The 24,161-nt window shown below is 42.1% G+C and overlaps 3 protein-coding genes across 4 annotated transcripts; 2 read left to right on the top strand and 1 right to left on the bottom strand.

The window, feature by feature from the left end:
• The first annotated feature begins 907 nt into the window (after positions 1–907).
• LOC125879160 (MIEF1 upstream open reading frame protein-like) lies at positions 908–3,524 on the top strand. Of its 2 annotated transcripts, none has more exons than XM_049560820.1 (2): positions 908–985; positions 3,275–3,524. In XM_049560820.1, the coding sequence occupies exon 2, from the start codon at positions 3,312–3,314 to the stop codon at positions 3,522–3,524; it is 213 nt and encodes a 70-aa protein (XP_049416777.1). In that variant the 5' UTR covers positions 908–985; positions 3,275–3,311. The 2 variants fall into 2 exon arrangements, with proteins under 2 accessions (XP_049416777.1, XP_049416778.1); XM_049560821.1 differs by having other exon boundaries at positions 918–989.
• Positions 3,525–3,875: 351 nt separating this feature from the next.
• On the top strand, positions 3,876–15,579 carry mief1 (mitochondrial elongation factor 1). Its single transcript, XM_049560749.1, has 4 exons — positions 3,876–4,022; positions 4,164–4,344; positions 6,531–6,802; positions 8,487–15,579. The coding sequence occupies exons 1-4, from the start codon at positions 3,876–3,878 to the stop codon at positions 9,324–9,326; spliced, it is 1,440 nt and encodes a 479-aa protein (XP_049416706.1). The 3' UTR covers positions 9,327–15,579.
• napsa (napsin A aspartic peptidase) lies at positions 15,279–24,115 on the bottom strand. Its single transcript, XM_049560763.1, has 9 exons — positions 23,943–24,115; positions 23,444–23,597; positions 21,878–22,001; positions 19,436–19,554; positions 19,086–19,285; positions 18,818–18,940; positions 16,534–16,678; positions 16,309–16,407; positions 15,279–16,030 (listed from the first exon to the last, which is right to left on the bottom strand). Exons 1-9 carry the CDS (start codon positions 24,008–24,010, stop codon positions 15,869–15,871), a joined length of 1,194 nt encoding a protein of 397 aa, XP_049416720.1. The 5' UTR covers positions 24,011–24,115; the 3' UTR covers positions 15,279–15,868.
• Positions 24,116–24,161: the final 46 nt, after the last annotated feature.

The raw sequence follows: 24,161 nt of genomic DNA on the forward strand, positions 1-24,161 counted from the left end.
TGGGTGTATCAGACATTTTCACCATTTATTTGTAAACACAGCTGTGATGTGCACAATTATATCACATTGTACTGCGAAACCACATCATTGGCACAGTGGAATACAACTTCAAGTAAAAGCCACCTAACATGACATCTTAGCAGTAACATCTTTGTCTCTTATAATAGATTGTAATCTGTTGTTTGCATTTGTATGCATATAGATATTCACCCTCTGCTAGCATTTAGGTATACTACTTTACAGCATTCCTTATTTAATACAGTCTTTAATTTTTACTTTCCATCCATCCATCCATCCATCCATCCTGTGAGAGTTGTCTTTCCATATTATTGTCCTTCTCTCTTTTAAACTGGTCTTTGTGTTGTGTGCTGTTTGTATAGTCCATTTGTTTTCCCCGTGTAATTGCTTTTCCTTTATTTTTTATAATTTTTGCTATTTTTTTGATTGTGAAACACTTTGGTCAGCTGTTATTATTGCTTTTAAATGTGCTTTATGAATAAATTTGGATTGGATAGGAACCACAAATGATATTTGAAGAGGAGACATCTTTTTTTCATTCTCCTGGTCTAACTCTATCAGCTTTCACAAAAAAAAGACATTGCCGCTCTCTGTCTAAAATATTTTTCCATCACTTTATCTTAAATAATTTATGGCAATACCCAAAAGTAACCGTTACATCATAAAAAGACAATGACGGAGACACAAACATTGCATCATGTTTTTTGTTTGTTTGTTTGTTTTTGCATCATGTAAAATTCATCCGATTTCTAAAATAGATATTTACAATAGAAATAGTATAAAAATACGCTAAAAATGAATTTAAAAATAAAAGTTTAAAATGTGTAACTGTATTGTGACGATAGTAACCCGGATGTACCGTTGAGTAGTAGACTATTTGTTTCCGGTTGCCACTGTCTCTCTGACCCCCGGCTTGAGCAGAGCTCTGCCTCTGTCTGAAGATTATCTTTGCTCTTATTTCTGAAACGTAGGTTGGTGTGTGTGTGTTTTGCTGTGTGTTCTTGTCTGTTTGCCTCCTCTGTGTCCTCCGCTCTGTTTTTATGACTGCGTCTTATCAGCGAGGCTGGTTAAAGGTAAGGTCGTAGCCCAACAGCTAGCTAGCGTGCTAAGCTAACATGCTAGCCAGGAGTGAGCGAATGTGTGACTTTCCATGGAGCCAGCCATTTTCTAAAGACAAATGAGCCTCGGTGGATTACTTAGCCTTTGTTTTGTAATTAGTAGAGGCAATGGTCACACAGCAGGCGTTGGGGATCTGGGAGGTAGTGAGCCACGATGTGAAGCTAAGTGGGCGCATTTGGATGGTTGCTAACCTTAGCAAACGCTACAGTCTGTGTAAGCTCTGCACCTGAGGGACAGTGGTGTGGTTGAGTGTGAAGAATTAGTGCCATCCAGCAGGCGACATGTGAACTGTAGAAATGAGCAGGCTGTTGTGCCCTCTGTCATAAAAGTGTCCAGCTTTTAATTGTGAAGTTAATCTACAACCTACTGTCTTTAATGCAGAGATAAGCTGCATAAATATGTGCTGCATGGGTCATGGATGAACTGTGGGATCATGTTTGCTTTGTGCATCCCTCCACACTACTATTTATAATACAGAACAGAGTGGTCACCAAATAAGGGTGAAAGGCAGGCAGCTTTCCTAAGGAGCTTTGTGCATGACTTCTCAGTGCAGTGCATAAACTGTTAAAATAAGTTAATCTCTACAGCAGCTCTTGCTTCCTCTCTCTCTCCACCAGACTCTCTGATTGTGACTTCATTTTTATCTTTCATTTTTTACCAGTTACATCCTTCAATGAAAATCCAGCATGATGACCAGATTAACTTTTGTCCCATATGACCTTTCTATTATTTTAGACATGGTTGCATATATTCAATTGAATACAGTCCAGTAATATTCGAACTGAATATTGTAGTGTTTTTTTTTTTTTTTAATAAATATACACTCATTCAAAAGTTGGGTTGTTTACCAGTGTGTTACATCACCCTTTTGTTTGGAAACAGAGGACACTAATTATTGAAATTCTGAAAGTGAATTTCTTTCCCAGTTTGTTTGATGTCAGTTGCTCCCCAGTCCGGGGCCTCCATTGCTGCATCATGTGCCTCATAACGCGCCACACATTTTCAATAGGAGACAGGTCTGGACTGCAGGCAGGCCAGACTGGTAGCCACAATCTTTTGCGAAGAAGCCCAGAATAAGGAGGGATGTCCCCAGATAAGATGGTGTCTGGATGGCAGCATATGTTGCCCCAAAACTTGTATGTACCTTTCAGCACTCATGGTGCCTTCACAGGTGTGCAAGTTACCCATAATGCCATCATAGATGCTGGCTTTTGAACTGTGTCTGGTAACAGTCTGGATGGTCCTTTTCCTCTTTAGCCTGGAGGACGTAACATCTATACTTTCCAAAAACAATTTGAATGTGGACTCGTCAGAGTGCAGCATGTTTTCCATTTTGTGTCAGACCATCTCAGATCAGCTCGTGCCCAGACAAGTGGGCACCGTTTGTGGATGTTGTCGATATCTGGCTTTCACTCTGCATGGTAGTCTTAACTTACATTTGTAGATGCAGCGATGAACTGTGCTTACCGAGTTTTCAAAAGTGTTCCTGAGCCCATATATCTTTTATACAATGATTAGGTTTTCATCGCAGTGTCATCTGAGGGATCAAAGGTCACGTGTATTCAGTAGTGGTTCTCAGCCTTGCCCCATATGTTTGGAGATTTCTTTGGATTATCTGAATCTTTTGTTGATATTATAGAATATAGATTGTGAAATCTGTAAATTCCATGCAAAGGTGCTTTGGTAAATGTTGTTCTTAAACTATTGGGCTTTTTGCTGACACATTTTTTTATGAAGTGACCATTTTTGCTCGTAAACAGCTGAGCCTTTCTATGCTGCCCCCTCTATACCAAACGATTATACTTTAATCTGTTCCCAATTAACCTGTTCACCTGTGAAATGTTCCAGACAGGTGTTTCTTGAGCCTTCCACAACTTTCTTTGTCTTTTGATGCCCCCCTCTAGCTTTTTTGGAACATGTTTTTGGCATCAAATTCAGAATGAGTGTATATTTTCCAAAAACTATCAGTTTGAACATCTCGTCTCTATACTGTATTGAACTGAATACATGTTGTATGTCTATTTTTATTTACATTTTACACAGCATCCCAACTTTTTTGGAACAGTAACATGATGCAATTTTCCTATCTGTTCGCATCAGTCCCTTCCTCACATGACTTCTGCTCTCCTCCTCCCAGGTGCCAGGGTGTCCCCCCTCTCCATGTGTGGTCCCTAATGGGCGGCTGGTCTCGCAGTGCCGTGCTGGAGCTGTACCGGGCGCTGCTCCGTGCAGGGCGTCACCTTCAGTACACTGACCGCAATTACTATCGCCGTGCCGTGGCCCGCGAGTTTCGCCGCTGCCAAGCCCTGACGGTACCTGAAGACAAGGAGGACGCGCTGAAGAGGGGCCAGTTCTTCCTCAACAGCCGACTGGGTGGGCTTATGTAGGGGGAAGGGGTCACAGGTCATCTGGAGGTGGGTTAAAGGTCGTCTGGAGGTGTATCTCCCAGGTGGGTGTGCAACTAATAAAATAGTCTTGTCAGTGAAAATGTTTAGATATGAGACATTCTTTGTGGGGGATGGAGGGCTGTTTAGTTTTGCAGGACAGGGCAAAGATCGCAGGTTATGAGTATGACCATGCTGAGTTGGATTACTCATAGATTTCCTCCTGTGGGCGTAATATTAAATCAGTGCCTCTGAGCTAAGCAGAAAAAGAAAAGACCTTCATCTGTCCCTGTCCTCTCTCTACCAGTGTCCCTCTGTCTTACTCTCTTTATCTCCTCTGTGTTCAGTGGCAGGATGGCGGGGGTGAATGGAGACCGTAAAGGAAAGAAAGATGACAATGGGATCGGCACAGCCATTGACTTCATGCTTTCCAATGCCAAGCTGGTGCTGGGAGTGGGAGGAGCAGCCATGCTCGGCATTGCAACGCTTGCTGTCAAAAGAGTAAGTGAGAAAAGATTTAATGTCGACTTTCAATTTTCTCCACACCCCTCCTCTCCCTTGTATGATTAAGGGATAAAAACTCTGAGTAAAGCATCCATACCAACATGAACAATGTGCACACAATTATTCTTTGTTGTGCAGATGTATGACCGGGCCATAAGTGCTCCCACCAGCCCCACCGGCATGGAGCCGACAGGAAAGAGAAGCTGGGAGGAGCCAGCCTGGATGGGTTCGTCACCACGAGTGCTGAACCACGACATGAAGTCCACAGTTAGCAGGTCTCTGCAGTCTCTGCCCACTTCCTCACATGCTTTTGAACCAGGTGAGGAACACAAAGTGCCCTTTAGAAGTTTAATAAGTCCCACATCAGTGACCACGTTTACATGCACAAAATATTCAGTTTTTTATTTTTATTTCACAAAAGGTAACAATATTCCTACTAAGCTGTTTACGTGGCCAATGAAAAGGAATATTCCACTAATATTTCTTTTTACATGCAGCTGTGCATACTTACATTAACATGCCCTTACATGTCGTTAATCTTGTCAAAGTATGGAGAAGTATAACGCCTGGAGCTGCTTGTGCCATTTTGCTTCTTTCATAGATTTGTTGGACCGTGCAAACACACCTTTCCTCTTTCACTCCTTCAACCACCTTCTTGATAAGGTTGCTGTTGTGATATTTGTGCAAATCCAAAAACCTGCCAGTCTTTCATATTGTTTAAGAGCAGCTGTGTTTTTCCTTCTGACCAGAACAGCTGTTTGACCCAGCTGTTTCTTAATTTGGTCCAACCTGTCAATGGTGTAATCAGGACCCAGCAACTCATGCCCAAGGATGGGACAATTTTGGGACAAGATTTTTGAGACATTTTCATACACATGTCATAAAACCATAGACCCAGAGCCACAGTTGGCATTATTGGGCGTGGCAACATCTCATTAGCCCTTCTCAGATAGGAATTGTGCAAATTTGCAGGAAAGCCCAATCAGTCTTTTTTCAGCATTGGCAGTATAAAAACAAAATTGGGGAGTGCAGCAAAATGCCGCCTGCCTACTTTTGTTCGGGGCAATGGGGGGCGTGAGCAAGTAACAAAACGTGTAGCTCAGCGTGTGACGTAAACAGTGACATGGGAGGGAAGCCGTGGCTGGTCAGTCCTTCGGCGATTCTCTCGTAAGTCGGCCCGTTCTTCACCGTCCCCGTCATCTGACGGTTAATGACCTCTTCGTTTGCGAGGACAAGGAGGGCGCGCAATTCCTTGTCTCCCCAGTTGCTCATCTTTACAGTGTCTGTCAGGTTTGTGTTTCCCTCTTGCTACTAGCTGCTCATTCCTGCTATCAGCTGTTTCCTGTTTATCCACCGCCAGTGGCTTGAACGTGTGGCATCATCAACAGCTCCTCCCACAAGTCATCAACAGCTCCTCCCACAAGTCTTCAACAGCCCCTCCCGTTGCGGAAAGCCGCCTTGGTCTGTTAAAACTAAAAAGGTTCCGCCAATATGTCTGCCCTACGAGGCGGAAAATTAGGCACCTCGGATCAACTCGCCAATCTGGCTCTGTGTCTAAACGCTCGCAGCTTACCGGCAAAACGGCCCAACATTTGCTGAAAATCTGGCAGTGTAAAAGGGGCTACTGTGTACAACTGGAAGTCTAATCTGCCCCCTCTGTTTGAACACTGGGTCAGTGATGTCATGGCTCACTTGAAGTCATAAAAGCTCAGATATACCACTCAAGGATCAGTCAATGAATTCCATAAAGTATGGCAACCATTCCTGGACTATTACAATAATGTCTGTACTTCAAGAAATGTGATTTAATGCCTATGTTTGCCTGTTATAGTATGGAAATACAATATTGCCCCCTCCATTCTGTTGCTGTTTATCACTTGCAATACCTGATTATTATCGCAAGTCTATCTCGACTCTATGTATTTTGTATATTCGTGTGTGTTAAGTGTATTTAGCAGCGTTCATTTGTTTGTCCGTGCAGGCCATACTTGGGGAGGGGTGGGGTGGATTTGGATGTTTGAGTTCAGAGTGTATGTGTTCCATGTTCCTTGTTTCTTTGTTGGTCTAAAAAGACAATAACATTGAATAATAATAAAAAATCCATTTGATACGCATAGAATTGATACGCAGTGGAATATCATTGTGCATGTGAACGTAGTCACTGTCTTTTTTGATGCAGTATTGACCAGCCTCTTATGTGGTTTTAGACTTTCAGCCAGTTTCCATTTTATCTGTTGACAGACAGCCTATTTGGAGGATTCTTGCTCTTCCTTTACAGTGGGTGTTGGCTCTCTGTTGTGCTGTAGTTTTATATTAGTTTGATATGAAGTAGTTGATTAATTTAGTATCTGTAGATTAATATTTTGAAAACACCTCCAAGCCTTTACTGTTTTTTAATCTTAACCTGCTACCTTTCCGTCAGTCATTATTTGAAATGGTGGAAGATAGAAGATTGCAATATTCTCCTGCATCTGTGTAACCTACACTTGCTCCTGATCTCCCCAGACTGTCTGCGGAGGGCTCTGGGTCGAGCTGCGGTGGGAGGCAGCGGTGCCACTCAGTCAGACCTGCAGCGGGCCCGGATGCGTCTGTCGCTGCAGGAACATCTGTGGGAGTTCTACCAAAATAATGTGAACATCCCCTCGGAGGAGCAGGCTCTGGCTCGGAGAGCAGCGCTGGACATCTGTGCCGAACTCAGAGTGTTCCTTCACGCCAAACTGCCCGACATGCCGCTCAGAGAGATGTACCTGAGTGGCAGTCTGTATGATGACCTGCAGGTGAGAGGTTACACACACTCTGTCCTACCTTTAGTTAAAGGAGACAAGTTTTTATTTTATATGTTTTATTAGGGGTAGGTGATAAATCGATTACACTTGATATGCGACGTGGTTACAATTGAATATTCTGTTAACTGCTAACACCGAACATTTGACCAGACGCTTCAAGGACACAGCAAAAACATCAACACTTCCTGTTTCAAGACAAGTTCTTTAGAATAAAAGCACCAGTGATTCTGCTTTTATTTTATTTTGTTGTAACAATACTTTATCTTTGTTATCACAGTACTTAATTCATCTTTACTGTGACATTACTTAACATAATTGTTACAGTACTTTACTTAACTTTATTTTAAGAGTACTATATTTAACTTTACTTTGACAGTACGTAGTTAAACTTTATTATAATATTACTTTATTAAACTTTATTTTAACGGGGGGGGGGTGTTGGTAGCGTAGTGGATAGTGCCGATGCCTCGCTGCAGCGGTCGCAGGCTTGACTCTGGCTTGTGACCATTTCTGCACTTTATTATACCATTACTTTACTTAACTGTACTTTAACAGTACTTTACTTAACTTTATTTTAAAAGTACTTAGTTTAACTTTATTTTAAAAGTACTATATTTAACTTTACTTTAACGGTACTTAGTTTAACTTTATTTTAAAAGTACTATATTTAACTTTACTTTAACAGTACTATATATAACTTTATTTTAAACAGTACTATATTTAACTTTAACAGTACTTTACTTAACTTTATTTTAAAAGTACTATATTTAACTTTACTTTAACGGTACTTAGTTTAACTTTATTTTAAACAGTACTATATTTAACTTTATTTTAAACAGTACTATATTTAAATTTAACAGTACTTTACTTAACTTTATTTTAAACAGTACTATATTTAACTTTACTTTAACGGTACTTAGTTTAGCTTTATTTTAAAAGTACTATATTTAACTTTACTTTAACGGTACTTTACTTAACTTTATTTTAAAAGTGCTATATTTAACTTTACTTTAACGGTACTTAGTTTAGCTTTATTTTAAAAGTACTATATTTAACTTTACTTTAACGGTACTTAGTTTAACTTTATTTTAAAAGTACTATATTTAACTTTACTTTAACAGTACTATATTTAAATTTACTTTAACAGTACTTTATTTAACTTTATTTTAAAAGTAGTATGTTTAACTTTACTTTAACGGTACTTAGTTTAACTTTATTTTAAAAGTACTACTTTACTTTAACAGTACTTAGTTTAACTTTATTTTAAAAGTACTATATTTAACTTTACTTTAACAGTACTTTATTTAACTTTATTGTAACAGTACTTTATTTAACTATATTGAAACAATAGTTTACTTAACTTGGTAATTTAACAGTACCTTATTTAAGTTTATTGTAACCGTAGTTTATCTAGTATTTTAGTATTTAAAATGTTGCAATATTATTTATTTTTATGCCGTATAGCTCAGCCTTTTATTATCCCTGTATTATATATCTAACAATAATAATAATTAATAATAACAATAATATATAATAATTAATAATATTTTAATTTTCATCTCTCATTCCATCCCAGTTACCTTTATAGTTAGGTAATTGTGAGACAAGACTTAGTTTGCAAAATTTTGCAGCCTGCCATGCTTTCTTCAGTTTAATCCCATTCCTCCATCTGTAGGTGGTGACAGCGGACCACGCCCAGCTCATGGTGCCTCTGATCTTGGAGAAGAACCTGTGGTCGTCTGTCCCTGGGGAGGACACCATCATGAATGTCCCAGGTTTCTGGCTCGTCCGCAGGGAGAACTTGGAGTATTTCCCACGGAACAGCAGCTACTGGGACCGCTGCATGGTCGGAGGCTACCTCTCTCCTAAATCAGTCCTCGAAGTGTTTGACAAGCTTGTGGCGGGCTCGATCAACTGGCCGGCTATAGGGAGCGTCCTCGACTACATCATTCGTCCTGTCGTTCCCTCAGAAACACTGACCCTGGAGGTGCAGTACGAGATGGACCGCAAACTGTACGTGGACTTCTTACCGTTACTTGTGATGGAGGACGGAACCTCACTGATCGCCAAACCACATCGACTAGCTGCAGAGCGCCATGAAAACCTGTGGCGGCAGAGCTTCCGCGTGGCTGAGACGGCACGACTCAGGGCCCTGGACCAGGAGGACGGAGGCTGCCGGTGCGCCTGCCTGAAGCTGGCGAAAGCCGTGTGCAAGCTCAACCCTGCCCTTAACCGGCTCAACGCCAGCCAGCTCACCAACGCCATCTTGTTGCTGTGCGAAAAAGAAGGCGACTGGACCCAAGAAGCGCTGGCTGACCGCTTCCTTCAACTGCTAAGAGCGCTGGTGGGACACCTAGAGGCCGGGAGGCTGCAGTGCGCCCTCAGCCCTAAAGTTAACTTATTCTGTGAGCTGACTGCACAGGAAGTAGACGAGCTGGGGTATACGCTCTACTGTGCCCTCTCAGATCCCGAGGGGCTGCTGAGAACTGCTGTGGCACAGCCGCCCAACCCCTGACAACCTCGAATACAAACGTCATTACACGGCAACATGGCATTGAAACGTCAAACACTGTTGTGCTGGCAGTGGTGACCTCGAGCCGTAATGAGGTCCCTGAGGGGGAAAAACAACTGCATGGATTCATCCTCTCTCCTGAAACACTCAGTCTCTTCTGTCTTAACCGCCATCAGTGAGAAAACAGGATACACACAGTAGCAGTTATCTGTTGAGTCTTGACATGAAAGCTGTATGTGGTGTGATACTGTTTTAATCTCATAAGAAAGTGAAGGCCCGTTTGAGTCCACGGCTCTCACTCAAGCCACTGTATTAATGAAGTTAAAAGGCGTCATGCTGCTACGGCTCTAATACATCGGGATTAAGTCTAAACAGACGGGAAATACATGACGTCTGAGATACAGTTTGTACATCTGCATCATAATGAGCTCTTTTTAACTGGTTGGAGAGTTTCAGGAGGACATGCCATTAAATGTTGTCCACTCTGTTTTGAGATAGGTCCAACTCACTGTGTCAGAGAGTAGTGTAATGTTGATCTTGTGTAAGCTAATGAATTGTCAGTCAGCCTAAAGAGACGCACTAACTGTCTTTTCTCTCCGTTTGGTATCAGATATAATCTTAAAGGTCCAGCGCGTAGGATTTAGTGGCATCTAGTGGTGAGGTTGCAGAACTGAAACTTATCCCTAGTGCCAAGCGTGTCGGAGAGAGCTAGTGTAGAACAACATGGCGGACTTGTATGTAGATATAAACCAACAATCCTTATTTAGCGATGAATATTAAATACCATTTCTGCCAATAGATGCCCCTAAATCCTACAAACTGGTCCTTTAAACGCTGCTGGTGTGAAGTCAGGGTTTTTGTCAGAACTTCATTAATACAGTGGCTGCGTTTAAGATGTATGCTTTCCATGTCTGCAGGGATCTGCATAAAACGAACATTAGGCTGTGATTGGAATGTGTGCAACTTGCATGTGTTACCTAATCTAGAAATCAAACAGGTGAATATACACTGAGTTATATGTCTGTGTCTATTTGTAATACTTCAAACTCACCATTCAACTATGAATCAGACGTACAGTTGAATCCACAAATGGAATATGCTCGAGTATATGGAAATGTGAAGTTTTCTGGTTTGTCGCTGATCATGAAATTTGGACAATGTTTCCATGTGGCTGTGTCTAATACAGAGCTGCTCTTTGTTCGTTACGACAAGGAGGTCTCTTATTCGGTCTCACATTTGTTTCTGTGGGTCACAGGTCTGATATGCTCTATTATCTTGTTTCTTTAATGACCTCCATCACGGGTTATTTTGCACTGTCATGATGTTAGTAAGGTGGTCCAAAGTGTCTCAGTGGGACATTCGGAAAGTGCTTTAGCCTACTGGTTGTTGCTTTAATTTAAAGTCCAGTTTCCTCCACGTTATTATTTGGGGTGCAGACACTGGCAGCCCAGTATCTCTGGCTGGACACTTCATTTCCTCACATACTTTTTTTTTTTAACCACAACACACTGTTGTAAACATGGTACTTTTGTCATATCATATACATGGACGTTTTTCATTTGTTGGATTAGTATCAGTATTAAAGGGTATTTTTCAACCTGGACCCTATTTTACCATGTTTTTATGTGCGACTAGTAGAGACAACAAGTTTTGAAACTGGTCCAATGTTGAGTGAGAGCGCTGCAATGAAATCCCTACAGGCAATTGTGTTTAAGTCCACTTAAAGTGTTTGTTTTTGCCACTGACAGGCTAAAGCTGTTACTGAAAGTGTCTGACAACATTATCGAAATGATCCCTACAAATGTTTTTTCACGTGTTGCTGGTCTGTCTGTTACTGTGGCGAAGTCTCGTTCTGAAATCTCGCGAGAGGTGACTTGAATGGTGGAAACGTTAGTGAGAGTTGGAGTGAGGAGTCCCAGGAAGAGTTTGTTGTGTTAGAATACAGACAGTGTAGCCTAGTGTTACCTAAAACATGGGTCTTGAATGTTTTTCTGGCCAAGTACCCCGAACAGCAGGGACCCTCTACTGCATAGTCATCCAGGTCATGGAAATCTTAAGCGCTAAATCGTAATGCAGCGTTTCTTGAAGACGTTTCACCTCTCAGTTCTACGTGACTGGTGCAGAGTTGCAGGCTTTAAACTCCATGTGTGCGACCCTCACAAAGTCGTTAAGGTCACGTGTGAGTCGTTGACCCACCTGTCCATTGTGTGTGTCGTTAGGGTTAACGACTGCGAATCTCAGAGCTCACATGTGACCTCAACGACTCTGTAAGAGCTAACATCCACATGGAGTTGAAAGCCTGCGACTCCGCACCAGTCCGAACTGAAGAGGCCTCTTGGATGAGAGGTGACACGTCTTCAAGAAACTCAAGTAAGTCCAGTTGCCTACGATATAGCACAGTAATTTACAGATTCAGATTTTTAAACATCATGTTTGATAGTCAGGCAGCCTGTCCACGGTGTGCCCGCCTCTCGCCCAATGTCAGCTAGGACAGTCTCCAGCTCCCGTGCAGCCCTGTTTCAGGATAAGTGGCTACAGAAATGAAATTAATAAATGTTTTATTGGTGAATATACTTATGGAAGGCACATTTATTTAGCGTAGAGTAGCTCACATGATTGCAGGAGGACTCATGGATAACAATTAGCCTATAATCAGCGTTGAGTACTGTAAATCAAATGATTTATATTTGCTAATAATATTTTGGACTCATGTTAATGTGCATTTTCACATCAATATAAATTTCAAACAATATGTTGGCAGCCCTCCTGCAGTTACTCTGAGTACCCCCCTGTTGAAAACCCGTGATCTAAAGGACTTGTAATGCCATGGCTGAATATGTAGCTGATTTCGGCAATGTGGAAAAAGTACACAAGATTCCAGAGCGAGACTTCCACAAGCGAGAGGTAAAGAAAAACATTTTATTTCTCTGTCAGGATCATCTCCATAATGTTGTCTGTAATTTAAGATAACAATCTGAGCCTGTCAGTGGCAAAAACATGCAGTTTTGAAGGACTTAAATCGACAATTGAGGGATTATATCGCAGCCTGTTTCACATCTTGCTCAATCCTTGGCCAGTTTTAAAACCTGTTAGTCACTCAGACTCAAAAACATCTTAAAATAGGGTCCATGTGGACACAATGCCACATTCAGGCTTGATTGCAGTCAGAGCTCGGAGCCTGTTACCTCTGTCGTTCAGTATTTGTGTGAGTCCACATTAAACTCTGATTAACTTCTAGGTGCCCAGTCTGTCTACCGTAAGGAGCCAGACGTGGATTAGCGCAGCATACTAGGCCATGTCACGCAGTCCTGACCCTGCACAGGAAGTGTTTGGCACCATATGTGTATAATAATAGTTTACAGGTGCTAATCTCCTCTAGATGATGATCTGATTGAGCGGGATCCACTCGTCGCAAAAAGCAGCTTTGATAGCCGAGGTTTCTGATGCTAGATTAGCCTGCTGCTCGCTGCAGGTGTCAGCACGTGGAGTCGCTACAACAACAGCTTCCAGAAGTGGAGTTTGTGTCTCTGTCTGACTGACTATCCAAAATATGTTGTCTAAGAATAATCACATGGTTGCTTTTTGTTCTCACCTTTAGCCTTAGGATGAAAGTAATTGCAGTGATAATGGAGCAAGCGTCCCCTCATTTCTCAGTTTGTATGTAGTGTACAATATGGAGGGATTTGTTTCTAGGTCCGTCGTGCATTCAGTTAATAATCATCATCCAGATAATAACGGACAAACAGGTGAATATTTTTGTATTTATTGTACATTTGTAACCAAAAAAAAAAGAGCCGATTATTTATTTGCATTCAATTCAACATGTAAAGTACCACTTCCTGTGCTTCATTAAGTGCTTTGTTCTGGATGTACTGATATAAAATGAATCCACAGTAGGTCCTTGTTTGCGTATTAGGCGTCTTCCTTTGCAGACCTAGTTTATGATACTGCTGTGCTGAAGGGAGAGGAGTCACTGTGCCACATTTGTAATGTCATTGTAAAACAGGAACCCAAAGTAGATCACTACCTCTACCTTGTGGAGTTCACACTAGCCATATGCTTCGCTGCATGCTGTGTATTTTCCCCCAGCTTTTTTTTTTTTTTTTAGTTCAGCTCTGGAGTTGAACGTGCAGCACTTTGTATACTTCATTAAATGTTAAAAATAATAATATTCATCTTTGTTTTTGTTTTTCTTAAGGAATCATTTAAACCTTTATTTATTTAAGACTCTGGAATCAATTGAGCAAAACCGTTGAATATGCAAACCACTTAAAATAAAAATAAAACTTTACAACCTGAGTCAAATCCCAAGTCGTAAACTTTAAGTCATGAGTCCTAAGCAAGTCATAATGCGCTCTTCACCAAATATATACCATTTAACAGCAGACTAATAATATTAAATTAACAAAAATCCCTAACGTTTTAAAAATGTGTACTTTCTTGTCACTGATTTATTAAAACAACTGCGACTGACCTTAATCGTAAAGAAGCAGTGCTCATTGCATATAACATTAACAGCCGGTCCGAGAACAGAATTAATTTTGTATGTTTCTGTCCTGTCTTGTATTTAACTCGTCTCGTATTGGAAAAATTTCTTTCAACTTTCCTTTACCCAATTGGCTTGAGGGAAGGTGTCGAATATTTTCAAAGGGCTTAAGTCCAAGTCAAGTCACAACTCATTGGTGTTAAATCTAAGTCAAGTTGCAAGTCTATTTTGTCGAGTCTGAAGTCATTTTTTTTTTTCATTAAAGGGTTAATTGCAAGCAGACAAAACATTAAGACCACTGACAGGTGAAGTGAATAACGCTGATTGATTCATTACAATGCAGTGTTCTGCTGGGAAACCTTTGGTCCTGGCATTCATATGGATGCCCCTTTACGGACTCCAGTATCCCATATGGTAGTAGCCCCCAGCAGGGCAATGCACCATGCCACACTGCAAAAACTGCTCAGGATTGGCCAAAGGAATGTGACAAAGAGCTCAAGGCATCGACCTAGCTTTCAAATTTCACAGATCCCAATCTGATCAAGCATCTGTGGAACAAACCAGTGCCCCGGAGGTCCTTTGTCCGGGCCTTGACAGGTCAGAGTCAAGTCCGATCTATCATCTATGATGGGGCCTCTGACCCGTTGAGGCCTGGAGACGGGACCTTTGCGGATGTCCTGTGTTGTCTGGCAGCAAAACATTGTGGACAGATCTTTTGAGTCCTGCGGGTTGCGAGGTAATGCACTGGCATGCCCAATGGATGTCCAATCAGATTGGGATCTGGGGAATTTGGAGGCCAAGTTGACGCCTTGAGTTTAGTCACGTCTGCCGAGCCATTACCAAGCACTTTCTGTGGTGTGGCATGGTGCACCGTCCTGCCTGGGGGGCGCACTTCCATCAGGGAGGAAGGAATAGGGGGGTGTACTTGTGGGTGTAGCGTGGCATCCACATGAACGGCAGAACCCAAGGTTCCTCAAAGGAGCATTGCACTGTAACTAAATGATCGGTGTTACTGACTTCACCCACCACTGGTTTTAATGTTTTGGCTGATCGGTGTGTATATGTAACAGCAGTTTAAACAGCACAATCTAAAATAAGGCATTTGAGCAGCTGTAATGGTGAAAGAGAGTCCAAGTTTAAGGTCTATGCAGATGTTTCCATGAATAAAGAGCACTGTAAGAGAAACGTTTCGATTCTACAGTTCTTTTCCGATGGAGAAAGGGGAGGCAAATCTTATTTCTGTACAGAAAACCAAATATAATTCTCAATTTATTAATCAGTGTTAATATGATGCTTGAAGTTGAAGTTATTCTCCAGCCAGATACAAAGATATTTATACTGAAGCACTCTCTGGATGTGTCATTTCCCAAATGAATGTTGAACGATTTGGTGTGAGTACACTGAGCTTAGCACTAACTTGAAATGCAGTGAGACAATCAAACCCCATCCATTCAAAGTTCAACAAAACATTTATTTATTTAAAGCTTTATTCAGTGAGATTTGGTAATAAAATTCACACTGGCATATTAAGAGAAACATCCTGAGACCTTCAGAGTACAAAAGCAGCCCCCAATTAAAACATCTATTAGTATGCACTGGGAGCTGGAAAGGTGGTTCAGTTGTTAGGAATGAAACAAAATTACATCCCAAAATTTGAGGTGCATTTGTTCCCCCGAAACACCTACGTTACAAAAAAAATAAACTGCATATCAAAATGCATAGCTCTGACTGAAGATGAAGCTTAAATTAAAACAAAAAAAAAAAAAAAAAGGAGTGAGGCAGTCCCTTTGTTCAGAGGCACAACACATCAGCACTCCTTGCTAACTGTGTTGAAATGGCTTTTCATACAGCATCCAGCATGTAAACCTCATTATTCTAAGCAGGTGTGAGACGTTTGTGGTGAGCCAGGTCTAACAGTCAAATACAGTGACCATTAAATGCTTTTGATTGCTGCAGATGAGATGATGAAATTTAGCTTCGCTTGGTGCAACTTTTGAAAGTCAAATAACCACTAGGAAAGAGAAGTGCAACATATTTCACACAAACAGTGTTCTGTAATCTACTTGGCGGGGGCGAAGCCCACACGGTCTGCGTTCCTGTCAAACACGGTGTAGTACCTCCCGATGAATACGTCTCCCAGGATCCACAGGGGCCCCGCGGGAGGCGGGATGTCCATGGCCATGAAGCCTGAGAGACAGATTGATGTCCCCAACTGGGTCTCCTGCATCAAAGAGGAGACAGATGTTCTCAGTGAAAGCAAATATTTGTTTAGTTTTGCAAGGACACTTTAGAGCAGTGGTTCCCAACTAATTGACCCTTTGCTAAGTCCCGCCCCCGGATGCAGACTGGCCAATCATAACGTAGCATCGGCCTGGCTCAGACCAGGGTCCGACAACGACACAGACTGCAGACGCCTCGGTGTGCTTCTCTCTAGGGCGGGGCTTAGCGAGAGGTCTATTGGTTGTGAATGTCGTCCATCTTGAGATTGAGTGTATCTACCTTTATGACGTAATCCTCTCCAGTCAGGTTTAACATCTTCCCTCCGATGTTGAAGGAGACGACGGGCAGAGATGGGATCCTTTTACAGTCGATCCAGTACTAGAGAGGAGGGAGAGGAGGATGTGTTTAAATGATCTTGAGAGACAATAAAGACAAAGCGAGTGATTCGCTCCAGTTAAAGTTTTAAACGTTACATCTGGGATACAAGAGTGCAGCATCATCTACCTCTCCCATCAGTAGGGGCAGTGCTCCGATGGCTTTTTGCAGCGCTCTGATTTCCTGCACAGGACCTACGATTTGGGACGTCCCCGTGTCGACAATAGCCTGGCAACTGGCCTTGCACAGAGTCAGCTGGTTGCCAACTTCAACTCTGCAGGGCGGGTTAGAGAGGCGGCAGCAGCAGGGCGAGGCAGAGAGACAAGAGGCAGCAGTTTGTTAGCAACACCTGCTGGGAAATGTGTTGTCATGCTACTGCAAAGCAGCCTTTACACTCACTACACTACATCACACTAACCTTTTCATGCATGCACCTGTTTTACGACAACATTTAACCAGACATTAAGGAATAAAATGATGTGTGCATTGTCTTGGTATTTTGAGAGGCCTCAGAGACCTTCACACTGAGGAGGCCTCTGGTGTCTGGAGGTGAAGATAAGATGAGGAGGACTTTGTGGACGTTTCCGACTCCCATGATAAACATGAATGAGAAACTCTTCACACAGGGTTACACACATGGTCTCTCTCCTCTCACCCCTCCCTCATAGTGTGATTAAACATGATTCTGTTTAACATGGGACACACTGCATGAAGCCGAGCTAATGTTACTTTAAAGGGCAAGTTTGACTTGTCTGCATTTGACTAATGTAGAGAACTTATTTTGAAAGTGGTTCGATATGCTGTGAGATCAGCTGCAATGTAACCACTCAAGGCATGCTCACACTGTCAATGTACGTCCTCTAAAAGTGTTTTTGTCACTGACAGGCTCAGATTGTTATTCTAAGTGTCTGACAATATTATGGAGAAGATCCCTTCAGAGATAGATCCTTTTGTTTAACCAGAAACAGCCCCGAAATCGTCATCTTAAACCAACTAGACTTAATTTAAACTAACATGATTTTTATCAGTGTAAAGGCCCTGACACATGAAGTCGTCAACGCTGGGCTGTCAGTGAGCGTCTGTCACTGCGATGTGTCCCATACCATTGCTCTTCATCAGCACCTGTTAGTTTTTTTTGCCGATTCAGCATGTTGAATCAGCGTGGGTGACGGTGGAGCCTGTCGTTGAATGAAATCACTCTGATTGGCAGTTCAGCTCAGTGCATGAGAACAGAAACAAAGTGAGGAAAGTAAACAAACAGCTAAAGTCGAGAGGAAGTGAGACCAAAACAAACTGGTTACATGAGGTAAGATTATTTTTCTTTAGCCATTGAGCTCTTGGTGTTATTGTTCACTGGTACACCGTAAATATACTCTGTTCTCTCAACATTGGATTGTGTTGTTGATGTGCTAACTAGCTGACTAGCTTCAAGACGGTTTTTCAGTTTCATTACAATACATCGTTGTCCGCTGGTGTGGAGAGTTATTTCCTCTCATGCAGGCAAAGAAAGTTTGTGTTGATTAGCATTCAGCCGTAGTCTTTGTGGTGTCTTCATGTGCAACTTTTACCACCGAGACAGAGGTGATGTGAGGTGACGTAACAATCGGCTTTCGTTGCTGCTAGATCTCTGAAGTCGGTTTGGTGTGTCCTTTAACTCCCTTTATTAAAGTTGACATGAACAAAATAAAACTCACAAAAGCCATCTTAGTTTGTCTTTTAAGTGCTCCAACAATCACTGACTCTGGTTTGGTTGAAATTAACCCTTAATTCACCAAGTTAGATGTGAAAATGGAGTTTGGTGGAATTAGTGATGGTGATTTTGAGGCTGTTTCTTTTTTAACTCAAAGGATCTTTCTCTTTAACAAAAAGGTCTATCTCCATAGGGATCCTTTCTATAATGTTAGACACTCAGAATAATAATGTGAGCCTGACAGTGGCAAAAACAAGCACTTTAAGTGGACGTGCATTGATGGGGCAAACATGCCCTGAGTGGTTACATGGCAGCTGGTTTCACTGCTGCTGGCTGAATCTCTCTTGCTCAATACTGGACCAGTGTCAAAAACAATAGTTCCCATTAGTCACTTCTATACAAAACAGTGGGGAAAAAGGGTCCAGGTTGCAAATTACAAAACTTACCCTGTAAGTTTTTGGTATGACCTATGTACCAAGATCTTTTCTGGCATCTGATTTATGTTGTAATGAACAAATATTCAAGAAAGAACAACTGAAGCTCATTGAGTTATTATTCATTGAAATGAGGACTGAGCAGAAGTACAAGCTTTCCACATCAGTGGAGATACTATTATCAATAACCAATTGTGATGATGACAAACAAGGAACAGAAAGTGCCTCAACCTCAACAACACTATTCCACTTCCTCCTAACAATGACACAACAAACTGTTCATTCTCACCCCTTCATCTCGATCTGCCAGTAGGCCTTTCTTGTGACGTTGACATAGTGCAGGTCTCCGGTGTAGTACTGAGGGTCTGTCCCGCCCAGCACCAGCTCTCCACCTACTGCTGCTTTTGGGTCTCTAAGGGAAGCATTAACCACTGTGTTAACAAATACACTCATGTGTCACAACTGGGAAAACCCCACAGTTAGTGAATTAGGACATAACATACCACAAACTCTCTCTGACTGACAGTTCTTAAATGCTTCTTCTGTCAGACACCAACCTGCTGATGTAGAAAGAGAAAATGTTCTGAGGCAGCAGCTTGGCAGCCATGGCCGTGTCAAACACCGGGGTGACTTCAGCGACTGATATGGAGGGGTAGGCCATGCCCAAGACCCCGTCGAACCGTGCCACTGCAAATGTGATGCCAGGCTGCTTCACCGCTTCAGCAAACTGCTGGCCAGGGATGGGCAGACCTGCTACCTGCGAGCAGCAGAGAGACGTCGACAGACAAAACAAAAAACTTTGAATGGATTGATAGGAATGGTGTGACCACCAAAATTTAGGAATGCAGTCAAACAAAGAGCTTTGTGAGTGAGCGAAGGAATGCGAGTGAGTGTGTCTCAAACTCACAGAGACTGTGTCTCCGCTGATGAAGCCAGACAAGCTGCCTCTGCCGTAGTGGATGGAGAACTCTGTGCCGTTCTTAACGAATGTGCTGGACTTCTTAGAGTTGTAACGACGATGCAGCCCTGATGAGAGAGGACAGTGGATCAAAATGGGAATGTAGAGATGGTTTTTAGTGATAATACACCATGACTCAGCCCCTCTAAGATGCTGCGATCACAACAGTTAAGGCTAATTCAACCAGCTACTGCAACTGTTCTGCAATTTGACACATCATCGTACTTTCCCGTGAGTTTCATCAATCATAGCAGTCCCCCGCTCAACGTCCCCAAACTCACTTCCTTGTTTTCGGTTATGAAGATACAGACGTGTGCGACACAAACGTCCAACAAAAATGACTGCTTAAGGCTGCGCAAGGCAATGTCCTGATGTTCTGCATGAAAAACAGCACAGGACAAAATTCTTATACTGTTTTGCACCGCTTGCATCGTTCTGGTGGAACACAAAGGAAATTTAATCGATTGACTTGCTTTTCTGCAGCAAAACACACCCAGAGACTAGCTGAAATACAGCGACAACAGACAAGACAAGTTTTGCATCAGCAACTACTGCAAGTGTGCAGAGAATCAAAGTGAGATAGATTAAATATGCAGGGTTAGTGGTACATTAGTGTAGCATAAACAGTGCGGTTTTATTCTCAGTGGAACAAGTTGCCTTTGATTTTTAATGAATTAAACGAATAAAATGTGCCACTATTTTTGCAATTTTCCCTTGCTCTCACAATTTCATAGCAAAAAAAGTGCAATTTTTAGAAAAGCTGCCATGAAATCGGACATTTTAAGCCGCAACAATCCAAAAAAAGCCTGCAAAATCCACGAGGGACTGATTCACAGTTTGAAACAGAGCCAGTGGTGTAGCACACGCCCCCTGGCATCTCATTGGCCATCACTGGTTTCCCCCCATACCGGAGTCAGAAGGTAGATGGCTTGTTTGGATCAGAACCTTTGCCATAATGTGACTGTTAACATTTCCTGTTGGAAAGTAAGGAATACAAAGAGAAGCAAAAGGACCACACAGAGACATGGTTGTGCCTCTTTCAGTCTGGGGTCTTGTCCCTATGTAGGAGAAGTGGGGGCCTTTTACACGTTTATGTTCAGTGGCTACATGTCTTATAATCTGTCAATATCTGTAGGCTATTTGGAGTTGCAAAAAAAGCAGCTATTTATCAATATGAGAATATTTAATGTTGTTTATTTCACATTAATTTATTGTTAGGGGTTTAAATTGAAGTCTTAACACATTTTGACTGATTTCCTAAAGGCAGGCGACGATCTGAAACTAAGAATTCGTAATCAAGAGGCTATGAAGGGAAGACTAACCTGACTGGAGCTGTCTGTCAATGGATCATAGATCTGATAGCTGCGTTTGTAGTTTTATGTGCAGAAAAAAATTGTGTTGATACAAGGCATCCAAATATCTTCCCCAAATGGTTCAAAGGCGTACGAAAAGGTGTCTACAAGACATCCAAAAGTGATCATCGGCAATGAACAGCTGCTTTGCTTTCTGTCATACATTAACTGGTCAACAGATGATTTTCTTTTGCTAATGCCAATGACCGTAGTGTGTTCAAATGCAGCTGACACAGGGCGACGTGAGGCGACGTAGATGACGCAACAGTTGGCTTTCGTCGCCGCTAGTTCTTTGATGTCGGTTTGGTGTGTCCGCACCTTAAGTGACCAAAAAAGGTGTTCACCAATAACACAGACTATCAGGCTCCTACAGCCCCCTCCTTTAATCTGTGCCCAGTCTGCCCTCTGATTCAAAAGTTTTTTACAGTGATTTACTTTAATTTTACTCACTTTTTTTTTTTTTTTTAATTAACTTTTCATGTCTCTGATTCAGATTTTGCTTTTTCTTGTTAATTTCCTTTTTCTAGATTTAGCAAGCCTTGTTAGACGGAGCCTGGGACAACAGATTTATCATTGTCAACGACTGCTTCACTGTAATTGTTGTGCACATGATAAGAATAAACTAGAAATTGATTTGCCGTCAGTGTGATTCCCCATGTGACCACTTGTCTTTCACACTGTTCAAAGCCAGTGTGGCCTTTAAATGCAGCTGAGATTAAAGTTTGGTTTTACATCCTCTTTTTAATAGGACACAGAGACGCTCCTTTGTGTAACGTTTGAACTTCCCCTCCACTTACTGTACACTGTAATGAAACAGTGTGCTGCGTTGTGATTACATCATTGCCAGAAGTGATGTTAAAATTGTCCTGAATTTATATTGAAGACATCAAACAGCCCTGAGATGCAGCAGACTAGAACAAGTGTGATATTTTAGGCACTGTTTGGTAAATACAGCAAGCATCTTCCAGGAAGTAGCCAGCAGACACACATATAGAGCTGTTAAATGAGTCAGTTCCCCCCAAAAAGTCCCCGCACTCACAGCAGGCCACATCGAAGAAAGAGCAGTGAATGGAGGGGACCCAGAGGTTGGAGGAGCCGGTGTCAAACAGCACAGTGAAGTCCTGTGGAGGGGTGCCGATGCTGATCAACCCGTAGTACTGAGCCTGAGGAGACAAATAAGGTCACAGGAAACACTGAGATCTGCTGCAAAACAGGCTCTTTCTGATTCCATGCCAAGTTATTTTAGTACCAGGCAAAAACAGTGATTTCAGCCCCTGGTACGGTATTTACTTAATCATTCCCTCCTGTTTTTCATACTGCTTCAATATTGAACTTTTTCTGACCCATAGCACCTTGTGTAACTATTAACTCTTGGATTAAGTGAAGAAGTGTGTTGGACTTTTTTATACATTTGGAGTAAAAGGAAGCTGGCCGCCTCCAACGCACACATGTGTGGAGTTTCTCCTGTTTTAATTTAGCATAGAATAAATGCATTTTAAGACTTTAAGGAACCGCAGGAAAACTGCTTAATTTTCAGAATGTGAAAAATGGAGAGGTCCGATCCACTTTCTAAAGTGGGATTTATACTTCTGCGTCAATCGAAACTGACTCTGAGTCAGCGAAGAGCCAATACTGCAACCTACGCCATAGCTAGATGTGCACCTCCCCAGAAATGTAACTGCATGTCACGGTGACACAGACCTCCTGTCTGTTTCTGTAAGCTGACACCATTTCCCTCAGTGGAAACAAAGCTTTTATTTACTTTAATTTCACAGATAAGAAACAATAAAATTGTGAAGACAATAAAGCCTCCACAAAAATAGCATTTTAAGTCTTGTGTGTGATTTATCCTGGCTTCATATGAGCAGAGGAAATCTCCGCTAGCTGCTAGGCTAATTTATACAATGTAAAATGCCATAGGCTTGTGCTAATAACGTTAGCATGTTGTATTTGTTTGGAAAACGTGTTTAGTATAAGACAGTTGTTTTGTCAGTGAACCTTGTGAGTTGTAATGGAGCCAAATTATGTACCGTTACCTTTGTTAAATGTTGCTGTTGTCTCTGGCTTCATATGAGTAGAGGAAATGTCTGCTAGCCTCTAGGCTAATTTATACAATGTAAAATGCCATAGGCTTGTGCTAATAATGTTAGCATGTTGTATTTGTGTGGAAAATGTGTCCAGATAAAGACAAGTGTTTGTCTGTGAATGCTGCGAGTTATAGTGAAGCTGATTTGTGTACTTGTGTTTGAAATTGTCTGTATTACGCCATGTTTAATGTGTGTTTAATGTGTGGTTTGAATCAACTAAACTTTACAGCACTTCACAGAAAGCCTGCTGCCGACCAGTGTAGGAGGTGTAACTGCAGAGTGACACAGACGCACCACCGCACAAGTATAAATACTCACAGTGGCGTAGGGTCTGCACAGAGCTGACGCACAAGTTTGAATCCCCCTTAAAGGTGCAGGGGACATGTCCACCGTGTCCCCCCCATTGCTTACGCCCCTGCTGCCCACACACACTATAAACCTCAGTGAGCTGCTGTTAACATCAGAGGGAGGGGATGGCTTAATTATCATTATGAGGTTAATACTGCATGTGTACATACATCCATGAAGTTGGTCAGCCTCTCTACAGGCACGTTGGGGGAAGGAGCGCTGTCCGGTGCTCCGCTGCTCTGCGCCAAAGCCCGGAGATCCTCCAGAGACATCCCGTTATCACTCATCAGGCGGCGGAGGCTTCTGGTCTTATGAAGGGGGACTCTGAAATTAAGCATTAATCAATTAAATATCACGAGCGCAAACATGCGCGTGAGCAAAAAGACTGCTTCCTGGTGCATAATGTTCGCACAAACTTTCATGCAAATTATGCAACTGTACAAAATGTTGAGCCAAACTTAAGTTTCAGTGCAGCATTGTTGCAGGTTACAGTTTGAACATTAATTGGAGGCACGTGGGGACGTCATGAAACAAGGAAGCCAGTGCATGCGCGCGCTCACATTAACCTGCATTGACTGGAGCGCACATCTGTTGCTATATGAAGTGATACAGGATGAACACACAGCTTGACTCTAGCTGCCACAACATCAGCTGATAAACAGTATTTACCTGAAGATGGCGGCGCTTTGTGTTACCAGCAGCGCCCCGATGAGATAAAACATCTTCAGCCGTGTCATCTCTGTCCTCTGGAGGAATAACACACACTTTTAACTTGTTTCCGTTATTAACACGAGCTCCAACACACACCTCTGCTCCAGCTGACGCAGAAAGCCAAATGAAAGCGCTTCGGCAATGTCCGCATTTACTCGGTTTCCCTCGTGACGCGTC

Source organism: Epinephelus fuscoguttatus, linkage group LG19, assembly GCF_011397635.1.
Source record: "Epinephelus fuscoguttatus linkage group LG19, E.fuscoguttatus.final_Chr_v1".
NCBI classification, from domain to species: Eukaryota; Metazoa; Chordata; class Actinopteri; order Perciformes; family Serranidae; genus Epinephelus; species Epinephelus fuscoguttatus.

Bases quoted from the DNA above. Each gene is read 5' to 3' on its own strand.
- mief1 (XM_049560749.1), top strand. From the start codon at position 3,876: ATGGCGGGGGTGAATGGAGACCGTAAAGGAAAGAAAGATGACAATGGG. The intron at 4,023-4,163 runs GTAAGTGAGAAA...TTTGTTGTGCAG, and splicing joins CAACGCTTGCTGTCAAAAGA to ATGTATGACCGGGCCATAAG. The intron at 4,345-6,530 runs GTGAGGAACACA...TGATCTCCCCAG, and splicing joins CTCACATGCTTTTGAACCAG to ACTGTCTGCGGAGGGCTCTG.
- napsa (XM_049560763.1), bottom strand. From the start codon at position 24,010: ATGACACGGCTGAAGATGTTTTATCTCATCGGGGCGCTGCTGGTAACA. The intron at 23,598-23,942 runs GTAAATACTGTT...GCTTAATTTCAG, and splicing joins CAAAGCGCCGCCATCTTCAG to AGTCCCCCTTCATAAGACCA. The intron at 18,941-19,085 runs GTTGGTGTCTGA...TGCTTCCCTTAG, and splicing joins TTCTCTTTCTACATCAGCAG to AGACCCAAAAGCAGCAGTAG.
- LOC125879160 (XM_049560820.1), top strand. From the start codon at position 3,312: ATGGGCGGCTGGTCTCGCAGTGCCGTGCTGGAGCTGTACCGGGCGCTG.